General features: G+C 52.8%; 1 protein-coding gene across 1 annotated transcript in view; it reads left to right on the forward strand.

Moving 5' to 3' along the window:
• The window catches only part of EPHB1 (EPH receptor B1), a 71895-nt gene extending 57862 nt beyond the window's left edge, over positions 1-14033 (forward strand). The window contains 9 exon segments of the mRNA XM_030456050.1: positions 122-186; positions 3190-3312; positions 4218-4475; positions 4718-4932; positions 8136-8285; positions 8865-9058; positions 9764-9919; positions 10257-11499; positions 13686-14033. Coding sequence (XP_030311910.1) covers positions 122-186; positions 3190-3312; positions 4218-4475; positions 4718-4932; positions 8136-8285; positions 8865-9058; positions 9764-9919; positions 10257-10365 — 1270 coding nt within the window. The 3' untranslated portion in view covers positions 10366-11499; positions 13686-14033.
• Positions 14034-14235: the final 202 nt, after the last annotated feature.

A 14235-nucleotide genomic window follows, 5' to 3' on the forward strand; every position in this document is an offset into this window, starting at 1 on the left:
CTCCGATGACTGGAAAAGGGTGCTGAGCTGCCACTGCTGCTGCTGCTGGGAGGGGAGCAGGTTGGTGCTGTCCATCACCACATGTCCCTCAAGGGTGATGTTTTGTCCCATCTTTTCCCAGGAAGCGCGCCTACAGCAAGGAGGCCGTGTACAGTGACAAGTTACAGCACTACAGCACCGGGCGAGGTGAGCCAAGGGACACCCTCCCAAACCTGCACCACCACCTGCCCCATCCCCCCTTACCCCGTGGGCCTGGTGTGGGGTGAAAGCCCCACGGTACACAGGAAAGGACCACTGTGTGGTGGGAGTGGAGATGTCCCCAGCTGCCACCTGGGGAGGTTTGCTGTGGTGAGGTGTTGTGGGTGGGAAAAGAAGAGCAACACAGGGGGAGTTGGGGGATGGGGAAGGATTTGGGAGGGGGTGTAAGGTGCAGAGGGGATTTTTTGGGGGGGTATGGGAGGAGGATTCTGGGAAGGCTTCTGAAGGAGGAAGGGAAGGAGAAAGGCAGAATGTGGAGTGGGGATGAACTCCAGATCTCCTGCCACAGGCTCTGTCTTGGCCAGCATTGGTGCTGAGCTGCAGATGACGAGGAACTCTGGATTTCTGAGCATGGCTGGGAAATGGGGAGTGGTGACGTGGGATGGAGATGGAGCTGTCAGCCTGGCAGGGAAATGGAGGGCTGATAAGGAAGGAAAGGGTTTGGAGGCAGCCAGAGGAGCCCAACCAGGCCACCAACAGCATGCAAGATGTCTTTTGACCTTCTCAGCTTCATACCAAACTCTCCCAACATGATGGTGGTGTTCTGAGGGGTCACAATCCTCCCAACAGGTGACAAATGGTTTCCCAAACATCACTGGGTGGATAAATGGATGATGAATCTGGGCTTTGCCTCCCTCTTCTCCTTACATGCCTGCTCCATGGGAGGTGGTGGAGGGAAGATTTCTTTGATGCCTGATGGCTAAACGTGTGTCAAGCTGCAGGTGGACTTCTTGTTTCCATTCTCCTCCTATTTTGGAGACATTCCTCACACTGCAGGGCCCACCCCAGCACGCTACATAGGACAGCACTCCACATGGGACAGCAACAAAGTAGTGCCTGTTGTTAGTTTTCCAAAGATGGGTGGTCTCTCAGGGAGCCTTTCAGGTTGTCCTTTCTCAGTGATGCTGTATTGTAGAATCAGACTGCTTTGTGTTGGAAGGGACCTTAAAGATCATCTTGTTCTAACCCTGTATGGGCAGGGACACCTCCCACCAGACCAGGTTGCTCCAAGCCCCATCCAACCTGGGCTGAGGACTGCCAGGGATGGGGCAGCCACCGCTTCCCTGGGGCAAACCTCGGCCAGGTCTCGCCACCCTCATAGGGAAGAATTTCTTTCTTTATGTCCAACCTGAATCTCCCCTGTTCCAGTTCAAATCCATTCCCCCTTGTCCTATCACTCCATGCCCCTGTCAAAAACCCCTCCCCAGTGCCTGCCACTGCTTCACCAGGAGCTCTGAGACAGGACAAGCAGGGAGGTGACCTGTTGAAGTGGCAGCGGTTCAGCAGGCTGGGTTTTTTCTCTCTCCCAACAATATTTATTCCCAAAGAAAAAATGAGATGGGAAGGAATCCAAACACTGGAGTCCTTTTCCTTTCGAACAGTTGATCAAAACTTTGCCCTTGGCTGTGGTGATGATCAAGGGCCTAATCCAACCTCTGAGAGTGCTGAGAGCATGCAGCAGGCTCAGCACTGGATGTCTTTCATCCTGTGCTCTGGTGCCCAACGTTTCACCCAATTTTTGCTGGCGTGGCCATGATGAGCCGGTGTCTGAGGCTGACAGAGGTGACTTTCAGGTTTTGGTGCCCTAATCCTAGTCTTTGGGATGGGCTGGTAGTTAGAGGAGAGCTGAACCTGGAGCTTACTGAGCCACTGGGCAGACCCCAGGGCAGCCAGTGTTGACAAGGGGCAGGAAACTTGGGTGTTATTGTCTCCTTTGTTCCTTCAATATTTGGATCAGTGAGTCAGTCCTTGGTTACGATCTGTAAATCCCTTTGTAATCCTGGCTGGAGTATCAGCTGCTCTTGTAAAAAAATTTATGAGGCAGTTAAAGTGCATGAGACTGAGCCGTAAAGGGATTTATGAACTGGGAGATGCACAGATGGCTTCATCGCAGCCTTCCCTTGCCCGGCCCTGAGACGCAGAGCTTTGCCCAAACGCCTCTTTTTGGGGATGAGGATGCTCCTGCCTGGTCCCTCGAGTGCTGGGGGTCCTATAAGCAGGTCTCCCTGTTCTGCCTTGCTCCAGCCTTTCCTGATCCTCCACAGTTACCTCCTGGTGAACTTTCAAAACAGCCAGGAGCCCAATTTGGGGGTTCTGGCACAGAGCCAAAGCTGCTGTCCATGCTCTCATCCATGTGTCAGCTCTGGGAGGACCTCATTGAGGTCCTTCACAATGCCATCGAACTCTTCATCACCATAAGGGTGAGGGACCTCAGGCAGCATGTTCCTCAGGCCTCTTCCTGATGACCTTGAGGGGCTGCTACACATCACCACTCCCCTTTTGGGTGGGAAATGGCACAGGGGGATTGAACTGCCGCAGGGGGCCACGGGGTGACACTGATGCCCTGCTGAGAAGATTGTACCCCTGGCATCTCTGCAAGCACCAGGGCACCCAAAGATGATGCCTGCAAGGCCCAGCTGGGGAACTTGGTGGATTGCATTGTTTTTTCCCCTATTTGAAGATCCTGCTGCATCCTCCAGCAGCCTGTCCAACCCCACTGCTGCATGTTGTCCCCATGCAAGGAACCCACACTTGCTGTCATATCCAGGCAGGTCATATTTCATGTCTCCATACAAGTGGTTGATTACAATTGTCACGCTCCATCAAATTGCCAGCAACCCCAAAGCTATCAGAGGCCTTTTTGGGTGAATAAAGAATCCTTCACAAATGCATAGAGCCTCAGAAGGCCTCATTGTGGAGGGAGAACATTGTAGTTCAGGTGTGTAACTGCAAGAAGGGGGAGTAAGGACAATGGTGGAGGCAGAGGAGGGGTAGCATGGCATGGGGCTGTAGCGAGGGGCCAAAGAAGACCCACAAAGGTCTGTGGAGGTGATGCAGGTGAGCGCAGCAATAGCAGGGCATGAGGACGTGGGGCTCTCCAGCTCTTGGCACAACTGCTCTTGATTTCTCTCCCATATTTGCTGCAACAAGGCTCTCCAGGTATGAAGATCTACATTGACCCCTTCACTTATGAGGACCCCAATGAGGCGGTCCGAGAGTTTGCCAAGGAGATTGATGTGTCCTTTGTGAAGATTGAAGAGGTCATTGGAGCTGGTGGGTCTCATTGTCACTCCCTCCCTGCCCTCTCAGCCACTTCTGCGTGGCCACGCACCCCCTGGGGCCATTTTCTGGGGGTGCATGTGGTTCTTCACAGGGAATCCTCAGGGGACCATCCAACGTCAAACTTTCCTGCTTTTTTTGTGGGCTGGGGAGGGCACAGGATTGGTTTCTGCTCTAAAAGTTCCTCTGAGGTAACTCCATGAGCATATTTGCTGGGTGACCACAAGGCCTCTTGGGATTTGCTGGTTGCCATTTTTAAATAACTGTCACACTTGTAGAAGAGAAAGTAAGAAGCTGGGGAGGAAGCTGTGAAGCAGCACTAATGGTCTGGGGAGGGAGGGTCAAACTCTGCCAGGTTTTCAGCCATCCTTTGCTGCTCGTCCAGGCAAAGTGGCTGCAAACCTGGCTTCAGGGTGCTCCTTCCACAGGTAGATTTTGCCTGAGAGTGAAGGCAAAGCTCTGTCACTGAAAATGAGAGGGTAGTCAGAGAGAAGCAATGAAAAAAGCCCAATAATTTTCCATTCCAAGAGATGAGATGTGCAAAAAGCCAACCAAGATTATCAGCCCCCGACACCTTATAGCTGAGATAGTTCTTAAATGTTGAGGCTTTACAGATCCTTCTAGCAGGGGCTTGCAAGAGCAGCTCCAGCCTCTTCTTCTGTGGGTGTGGGCTCTGTCACCTTGGAGAAGCTGGCAAACCCAAGCACATCCTCAGCAACAGTCATTGCCCCTTTTTAAGGAGGACAGACAAGTAGATTTGTAGAGGAGAGCATCGTTGAAGTGCTGTCTGGCTGGTGTTTCTCTGGTTGGTCTGGAGACCAGGCAACTCAAGGTACTGGTGGCCTTTGCAAACTGTTACGGGGAGGAGGAGGTAGCAGCAGGTGCTCTCACCCTTGCAGGAGAGTTTGGAGAAGTGTACAAGGGACGCCTGAAGTTGCCTGGCAAGCGGGAGATCTACGTGGCCATCAAAACTCTCAAGGCCGGTTACTCCGAGAAGCAGCGCCGGGATTTCCTGAGCGAGGCCAGCATCATGGGGCAGTTTGACCACCCCAACATCATTCGCCTGGAAGGGGTGGTGACCAAGAGCCGACCGGTCATGATCATCACAGAGTTCATGGAGAATGGGGCCCTAGACTCCTTCCTGCGGGTAAGGAGAGGTGGGGCCACCCTGTGGGGTTTGGGAGGGAGGTGGTGGTGTCTCATCCTCTAAAATCCCAGCCTGTTCTTTAGCTGGGGAGGTGGTTGTGTCAGGGTGTGCACCACCAAAACTTACACGGTGTGGTGGTCGGGGGGGCACTCCCCGAGGAAGGTGTAGGATCCTCCTGAGGCTGGCTGAAGCAGCTCTGGTCCTGCAGCAGGGTCTGCAGGCTCACCGCACTTCTGCTCTTTCTGCTGGCAGCAAACGATGGGCAGTTCACAGTGATCCAGCTGGTGGGGATGCTCAGGGGGATGCTGCTGGGATGAAGTACCTCGCTGAGCATGAATTACGTGCACCGGGATCTGGCTGCAGGAACATCCTGGTCAACAGCAACCTGGATGTGCAAAGTGTCAGACTTCGGCCTCTCGCGATACTTGCAGGATGACACGTCCGACCCCACCTACACCAGCTCTTTGGTAGGTACCTCTTGCAAGATCTGGTCCTGCCCAGCATCCCCCATGCCTTCCTGACCCAGGAGAAGGGTGCTGGAGGTACACCTCACAGCTCCTGCAGTGGGTGGGAGCATCTCAGGAGGGTACCCACCATGTAGGTTTGTGGCCTAGAGCCCCTGGCTGTGATTTCCAACCATTATTCTTTTCTTTCCTCTCTTTTCTTGTCCTGTCTTCTATAATTTCTTGCCTCCCTCCTCCCCCAGACACCTCTTTGCCCTCGGCAGCTTCCAGAGAAGCCTTTTCCCTCTCCTTCAGGAAGGGACAGGGCATGGAGGATACCCTGGAGACACTTGGAAGGGGAGGCAGGGGTATCACAGAATCTCCTGACAGCACAGCCATGGCATTCTAATTTCCCTTCTCCCAGCACTCCAACTCTGATCAGCCTTTTTCTGCTGGAGACTTGTCCCAGGCATTCATTAAAGACAAAAGCCCAGCAGGAGCTCTGCCATTCCCCAGCCACCCTCTATGGCCTAATTAATTTATTTGTTGGTAATGGCAGCCCCGCTGCCCCGGGCAACACCCCTTCCCTCCTGCCCCCCCCAGCATGGCCATTCTTCCAGGGAGCTCACCAGAGCATTGGTGGTGTTAAGATTGATCAGAGGACAAGGGGTGAGCACCCTGTTGACCTCATCTGATCACTCAATTGGGCATTTGTGTTGAGTGTAGCTCCTGCAGAAGGAGATTCATGGGGCTGCAGAGCTGTGCCCAGGCACTGGGGCTGTCTCCATCTTCCCTTAGAGACTGGAGATGCTGGGGCTGTTCAGCCTGGAGAAGAGGAGGTTGAGAAGGAGACCTTATTGCCCTTACAACTCCTGAAAGGAGGTTGTAGTGGTGTTGGCCTCGTCTCCCCAGTGACCGGTGACAGGACAAGAGGAAATGGGTCCAAGTTGCACCAGGGAAGGTTCAGATTGGATATTAGGAAAAATTTCTTCACTGAAAGAGTGAAAATATCTTAATTGAAAGCATTGGAACAGGCTGCCCAGGGAGGCAGTGGAGTCGCTATCCCTGAAGGTGTTAAAAAAATGGGTAGATGTGGCACTTGGGGAGGTGATTTAGTGGCTAAGGTGATGTGGGAATGACAGTTGGACTCAATGATCTTGAAGTTCCTTTCCAACCATGAAACTCGTGGAAATTGGGTCCTGGTTGTGGCTGCCCCATCCCTGGCAGTGTTGAAGGCCAGGTTGGATGGGACTTGGAGTAACCTGGTCTAGTGGCAGGTGTCCCTGTCCATGCAGGGTGTTGGAACTGGATGAGCCTTATGGTCCCTTCCAACACAAACCATTCGATGTGTTTAAGGCTCACATCATGCTTTGGCCTGCCTGCAGCCCCTCTCTCTCCTCACCTGCTCCTGGGATGTTTTCCCCCTGCCTGGCCATGCCCTCTCCCTGCCCACCCCATACCTATGAGCAGAGACCTATGAGCAGAGAGAGAGCATCATTTCAGTTTTTGAATCAAAGTCTCTGGCACGAGCTGCGGGGCTGAGGTGCAAGCAGTCGCCTTTCCCCACCTTTATAGAGAAAGAGATTCTCTCATCTGTGTTGCTATTTAATTTTGGCCATAATAGATCTCCCCAGCAGCTGGGAAGTAATACTGTGCCTGTGATTGCATCACTCTGCCTCCCATAGCAGGGAGGCAGCTCTGACGGAAAAAAAAAAAAAAAAAAAAAAGGAAAAAAAAACCCCCAAAACCAACCTAGCAGTTAATTTCTCCAGCTGTACTTATTCAAATCAATTTTTTTTTTTTTAATTTTTTTTTTTGCCCATTAATCCTCCAAGATCAGCTGATGCCTGGTCAGGCTGTGGAAAAAGCAACTGTGCTTGAATGATTTACAATGCGGTTCTGCCTGGAGTAAATGCTGAGTGTGGCTGTGGGTCCTCTTCACCCCTTGGCTTTTTTTCTCTGACTAGGAAGAAGTTCTTCACTAGGAGCATGGTGAGACCCTGGCCCAGGTTGCCCCGGGAAGCTGTGGCTCCCCCCTCCCTGGAAGTCTTGAAGACCAGGTTGGATAACCTGGGTTGGAGCAACCTGGGCTGGTCGAAGGTGTCCCTGCCCATGCAGGGGTTTTGGAACTGGATGATCTTCAACGTCACAGGGTCACAGAATGTCTTCATTTGGAAGAGACCTTCAAGATCATCCAGTCCAACCTTTGACCAACCCTCTAAGCTCACCACTAAGCCACGTCCTTCAGGACCAGGTCCACATGCTATTTAAATACCTCCAGGGATGGTAACTCCACCCCTTCTCAGGGCAGGCTGTTCCAATGTCACAACCCCTTTTGTCGAGGGTTTTGATGATCTCGGCGAAGCGCAGGCGGGTGTTGCGGTCCTTCTGCCAGCAGTCCAGCATCAGCTGGCAACCCTTTCAGTGAAAAAACATTCGGGAGGTCCTTCCTGACCCAAAGTATTCTATGATTTTTTTTTTTTTATGCTTTTTTGGTGGTGCTTGCCCAGGGAGAGCCTCCTTGGTATCCACTGGCTCTTGGCAGCATTCCTGCCCTCTGGGCACAGCCTCCTGTCCTGCTGCAGATCTGCCCTTCTTTGGTGGGGTGGGTTGAGATGCCAAGCCTGGTTCTGAGCTTCTGGGAGCAATGAGGGACTCTCTGCCAAGGACAACATCCCTATGCCAGACCTTTCCAATCTCTTTTTGGGCTTAAAGGTGTTCTGCTCTTTGCCTCCCATCCAAAAAGTGGAGCTCAAAGGACCTTCCAGCAGCTCTGGGGGCCCAGATAGTGCCATGGAGGCTGTTCTTAGAGTAGAGCTTGTTTCCTTTGAAGGCCAAGGGGCAGGGACACCTGTGGCTCCTTACCTGAGACAAGCGCTAGCATAGTCCTGCATAGCCCTTGTCACCATCTGTCCCTCTGGGAAGGGACCTGGGAACCGGCCACCGATGTGTTGGATCCTGCAGGACAGCTGGAGGTGGGAGGTAACCCGCAAGGTAACACCTGGATGGAATCAGCCCTTGGATCAACCTTTTTGTTTGCTTTAGCTAAACCCTTTTGTGCAGCTACAAGAACAGTTAATGGAGATCTTTTTGGGTACCCCCTGCCCACTCCTTGGCAGGGTCCCCAGGAACAGGTGGCCAGGGCTTTATGGGATGGCTCCAACCCTGGAGTCTGGGTTCCTCTGCCACGGCAGCTTTTCCTCAGTTGCTCTCGTGTTTTCTGTAGGGGGGGGAAGATCCCCGTCCGGTGGACAGCGCCGGAGGCCATCGCCTACCGCAAGTTCACCTCAGCCAGCGACGTCTGGAGCTACGGCATTGTCATGTGGGAGGTGATGTCCTTCGGGGAGAGGCCGTACTGGGACATGTCCAACCAAGATGTAAGCATTGAAGTGGAGGGGACATCCACCCAGCTTTGGGGGCATGAGGGGATTTGCTTCTAAAAGAATGCCTTGCCCAAATGGCTTTCTGCTCCTTCCCAGAGCTCAGGAGCGCTCGGCTCTGGAGATGAGACAGGCTGGTGAGTGGGAGGATAGGAGGAGGGAAGTTGGGAAGAAAAGCCAGTGGGCTGGTAATTGGACTTCCAGCATGCTGCAGGGCCTTTGAAAATGTTCAGAGGGGAAGTGCTTTGGTAGTTGGACTGCTGTAACTCCGAAGTGATCCGCCGGATAATGAGTGGCAGCTCTCCATTGGGAGGAACTGTGGCGTGCCGAGCATCAGAGCAGAGATTAACCTCCCTGAGCCCTAGCTCCCTCAGAGCCGGCAGCATCTCCTCCTGCTCCCTTTGCTGCTGCTCAGATGGGCTGGCAGCTGCCTTCACCAATCTCCCTCGGTGCAACCTCTGAGCTCCTCATCCTCACATGGATGAAAAACCTCTGAGCTCCTCATCCTCATGTGGATGAAACCTCCGAGCTCCTCAGCCTTACGTGCTGCTTTGTGTCCCCCCATGCTGCCGGCAGGTCATCAATGCCATTGAGCAGGACTACAGGCTCCCACCACCCATGGACTGCCCGGCTGCTCTCCACCAGCTGATGCTGGACTGCTGGCAGAAGGACCGCAACACTCGCCCGCGCTTCACCGAGATCGTCAACACCCTCGACAAAATGATCCGCAACCCGGCAAGCCTCAAAACTGTGGCCACCATTACCGCTGTGTGAGTTGTGACAACTGTCTCCTGCTCTCCATCCCAAGCCGTGCAGAAAGGGATCAGAGAAGGGAGGGACGGGAATTCATGGACTGCTTGCCAGGCATGCTAGTGGGGGGCTGGGAGGGTTTGGTTTCAGCTCTGCCTGACAGTCAGACAAAGAACGTGGAGTTTTCTGCTGAGCAACAGCAATAATTCTTTGTTCCTGGCTCTTGATGGTGTATGGCCATGCAGCACCTGCTCTGCCAGCACCTTCCCAGAACCACAGAAAGTCAGGGGTTGGAAGGTACCTCGAGAGATCACCCGGTCCAACCCCCCTGCCAGAGCAGGGTCACCCGATATAGGTCACACAGGAACACATCCAGGTGGGTTTGGAAAGTCTCCAGAGAAGGAGACTCCACAACCTCTCTGGGCAGCCTGGGACAGGGCTCCCTCACCCTCATAGTGAAAAAGCTTTTTTTAATCTTTACGTGTTAGCTCCTGTGGTCCAGCTTGCACCCATTACCCCTTGTCCTGTCACTGGACATCAATGTCCTTCCGTCCCTCTGGCTGCTGCAGCTGGCTCAAAAAGGGGGTCTTGTGAAGTGCAGCTTGGCAGAGCTCCCTTCCCGTGGGGCAGGCCCTCCTTGTCACTGTCCTCATCCCAGGGTGGGATGTGTCTGTGCATCAGCTGGGCTGTGCCAAGTTTGTCCCCAACAGCGTGTCCTGTTGCAGGCCTTCTCAGCCCCTCCTCGACCGCTCCATCCCCGACTTCACTGCCTTTACCTCAGTAGACGACTGGCTGAGCGCCGTGAAGATGAGCCAGTACCGGGACAGCTTCCTGACCGCTGGCTTCACCTCCCTCCAGCTTGTTGCCCAGATGACATCCGAGTGAGTTGGGTGCTGCCTGAAAGCCTGGGTGATGCTCAAAGGAGGGGGTTGTGTGTCTGGGGAGGTGGGAAGGTCGGTTGAGGGCACCTGCAAGGGAAAGGTGTGAGTGTCCATCACACTGGGCAGCAGAAGCATGCTGAGTCTGGAGGAAGCCATGCTCACCACCAAGGGGTGTCAGGTCCCACCTCACGCCTGGTGATGCTCACGAGGCTGTGCTTTGTCTCTGTGAGGGACATAGACCAGAGATCTTCCATCCCTCGCCTCACCTAGAGACAGTAAAACTCATACTCCAGCCCTCAGCTGCCTGTTGATACCATTCCATCTGTCTGTCTTACAGAGACCTCCTGAGAATAGGGGTGACTTTGGCTGGGCACCAGAAGAAGATCCTGAACAGTGTCCAGTCCATGCGAGTACAGATGAGCCAGTCTCCCACCTCGATGGCATGATGTCCCTTGTTCCGTGGGGAGGGAACGGGGAGGGCACGCAGTGGAAGGGGAGGAGCTGAGCGGTGCTGTGGAGCAGCGTTGGGAGAGGTGCCACCCACTGCCTGGGGACTGTCACCAGCAGGCAAAGGCCGTTCCTGGCACTCACCTGGAGCTGTGGTGACTTCCGTTCCTCACCAACAGAAGCACACTTACCGATGTCACGGGGAACAGCTTATAAATCCTATAAATATGTACAAATCATATATTTAACAAAACAAAACAAAAACAAAAAAACACAAAAGAAAACAATGAAGACAAACCAATGTGCATTGGGGAAGCAAACCCAAACTCTAGAGACCAGACTCCAGTCCCACCACCAGTAAGCAGTGGTCGAAAGTGAGGAGGTGGAGGGTGCTGGTGGGAAAGGGAGAGGCACAAGATGGAGCATCCCAGATGGAGAAACCACCTTCCTTTTCTTTTCTTTCACCTCTCCTCCCTGCCCCATCCCTGATCCCTCCACTGCCCTCTCGGCTTCTGGACTGGGTGGAAATGTCCTTGGATGTCTCCACAGCTCCCTGCTGTCCTACCAGGGGCCGCTCTGACAACTACCAAAGGACTTTGCTGACCACTGCATGGGGGATCTGACTCAATTCACTTAATGTCTTCATATTGAAGAAGAGATGTACCTTCAATAGAAAACCTTGGGTTTTTGGTTGGTTTTTTTTTCTCTTTTGCTTGCATTTTTTTTGCAAAAAGGAAAAAGGAAAAAAAAAAAAAGGATTTAAAAAAACCCATAAAATGAACAACAAATCCATCCTGGAAAAGGGAAGGAGTTGTTCCTGTGTGTGTGTGTGTGTACGTTGTCAACCCACCCTGGACTCGCTGCTTGTCTGAAGATGGCCCTTAGCATCCTGCGAGCGGGGAGGAGGATGGTGGGGATGGGATAGGACAGGATGGACCACGAGGAGCTGCTGTGGGGTTGTGGCTGGGTTGATTACTGCTGGAGGAGGAATGCTGAGAGAAGCAGACTGTCCAGGCCTCCAGAGCCTCGTCCATGCGCAGAAGATGGCTATGGAGGACGTTTTTTTTTCCCCCATCTTGTGGACCTAAGGATTTTGATGTTGATTTACAGACTTTGGTTTGATGGCTTCAGAGGTAGGTGCATTTGTCCCCTCTGCCTCTTTTGTCTGTCTGTCCTTCTCTGTCTTTTTTTGCTTGCTCCCTTAAGGCTCATCCCAGTGAATGTTTCCCAGGGTTTAATTTGATTTGATTTTGATTTTTGTTGTCGTTGTTGCTGTTGTTCCCCTGTTTGTCTCCCTGATGCAAATTGATTTAGTTAAAATTGCCAGCTGCACGTCGGTGTTGACACAGAAGAAGGGAAGGTCAGGCAGTCAGCTTCCCCCCGCCAGTTGTGCTGGGAGTTGATAAAATGAAACAAACTCTTAATAAGGCTTTTACTTGGAAGGTCTTGTGCAAGCTGGAATGATCCCTCTCAACCTCCTCCTGCTGGCAGCAAGTAGCACCTGGGGGCAGGAAGGGTGGGTGGGATGCTGGGGCTGCTGGTTCTGCTCTGAATTGGGTGGCCTGGTGGCTCTTTGGTGTGTGAGAAACGCTCCCTCTTCTTGTGTCCATCCCTGCTGCTGGGCTGCTCTTCATCCAACTCCGCCTGGTGATGCCTCATGTCCACCAGTGCCATGAGGAGACCTGGTATCCCCTGGTGCCATGAGGGGGTCTTGTGTCCACCAGTGCCATGAGGAGACCTGGTTTCCCCTGGTGCTTGGGTAGTTTTGGAGATGCTGAGTTCTGCTTTACATCTTGGTTTCCTGTCCGGGGTGGGTGATGCCTGGTTGCCTTCCCAAGCCCTTGACTCTCCTGTGCTATCAAAAAAGTGGACAAAGTGCCACAGGAGGGTGGCTGCAGGCAGGTTTCTGGCTGGGGAGAACCTTGTGCTGTGGTCTCCAGTGTGGGAAGGAAACACCCTTGGGTGCTGGGATTGCCCTGATGGAGGGGGAGGCTTTTGGCTGAGAGCAGTGTGGTGTTGGCTTAGCCTAGGGAACAGGAGGAGGGTCCATCCTGACCTCTGAAGGTTTGCTGGATGCCTTCCAAACCCTTCTTGCACCCTGTCAGTGCAGCTCTGTGGGTTCCTCCATCCCTTTGCCATTCACACCACTTGCTCCCCTTGTCCATGGCATGGGCATGGCATGGCTTTTTTCTCCCTCTGTGTGTCCCACCAACACCCACAGGCTGGGGTTGCAGCCCTCCGTGCTCCTTGGCAGGGGCTCCTACCTGGTGTGGGACAGGGTGGGGGGTTTGGTGGCTGCGTATCCAGGGGATGCTGCCCCTTCCCTGGGCTGCTCCTGACCTGTCCCTCAGGTCTCTTATTGTGGAGCCTTTGGGATGTGGGGAAGGTGTAGTCCTGAGGGGCCTATATGGGATGGGAATGGCTGCTGGGGGGAAGGCAGTGGCAGAGCTGGAGCAGTGCCCTGGGCTGGAGCCCTGGCTCAGCTTCAGCTTTAAGAGTGGCTGGATCGACCACAGCTGATACCTTTTTTTTTTTTTTTTTTAAGATCATCTCTCTTTCTCCTCTCTCTTCTCTCCCACACCCCTTTTGCTTCCAGAAGACAGTTGGCACTACGAAATAAAAAGTTTCATTGCTACCTGAGTTTGCTTAGGAAAAAAAAAAAAACAGCCACCACAAAACAACAAAAACCAGACCCTTATTTTTCATTCAGCAGAACTGAAGAATTCATCTTTCAGATGAATTTTAATAGTAGTGAAATGTCAGCCACAGCTGGAGTTGTTTCTTCCAAAGCATCAATATGCTCGGGGAGGCAGGGAACCACCCGGCAAGAATTAGGGCTGCGAGCCCCGCTTCCCCGTGGCCGAGTGAAGGGACCCAGCGGTCAATTGCTTTGTTATTTAATGTGGTGCCTTTGTGTTTTCGAGGTACAATTGTATATGAAAAGCCTCTTTGCCTCTTGGAAGGGGCAAAATAATGGGATTGTGCTGCTCTGTGGCTCTGTTTGCTTGCAGGGTGAGAAGGAGCTGCTCAGCTTCACAAGCGCCTCTGCCCCATTCCTATTTTTTTCCTTCCTCGAGGTAAAATTGAGAGCTTTGAGTGAAATTTTCTGACAAGTTATTAATTCATCCCTGCTTTTTGTCTTGGTTTTTTGGTGGGTTTTTTTTTTGGTTGGGTTCATTGTTGTTTGTTTGGTTTTCTTTTTTTTTGAGAGTGTGTCTGCTGGGGGAAGGCTTTGGGTTTCCCTGGGGCAGTCGTGGCCACCCTGCATTTGAGACACACATCTCAGCCCTTTCTCTTTTCCCTTGCTCTTGCCTTGCAGGGTGTTGGATCCAGCATTGCCGTGGTGACGGAGAGGGGGTTGTCACCAGTTTCTCCCCCTACCACCCACATGTGTTCCAGAAGTCTCCAGGAGCCCTGTCCCCCCACCAAGCTGTGGCGTGCCTGGTGCCAGCCAGCCCTGCCCTGTCCTGTACATAACCCGTGAGATGTCTGTTAAAGATTTCACCCCTTGTAACTTTTTTTTGGTTTGTTTTCTCCCCCCCCCTCCTTTCCCTCCTTCCCCTTCCCCAGTTTGTTGATTGTGTTGAAATTGTCGGAGTTTGTAACAGTAACTTTCAGAGAATATTGTACTACAGATTGAGAATTGCACTCAATAAAAAGGATGAGACAAGCCTGATCCCTCTGGCTCCTCAGGGCAGCCTTGCTGCCACGGGTTTCTCTCTCTTCCGCTGGGTTCTGGGAGAATATTGTCCATGAATATTCATTTGGATAACTGGCAGCACTCCATCTCTCTTTGGCTTACCTGGAATTTGGATGTCTATCAGCTTTGGCTCTCCTGTCTGTGAATGCAGGCACCTCAATCTTGTTGA

The sequence above is a fragment of the Calypte anna genome, chromosome 9, assembly GCF_003957555.1.
Source record: "Calypte anna isolate BGI_N300 chromosome 9, bCalAnn1_v1.p, whole genome shotgun sequence".
NCBI lineage: Eukaryota > Metazoa > Chordata > Aves > Apodiformes > Trochilidae > Calypte > Calypte anna.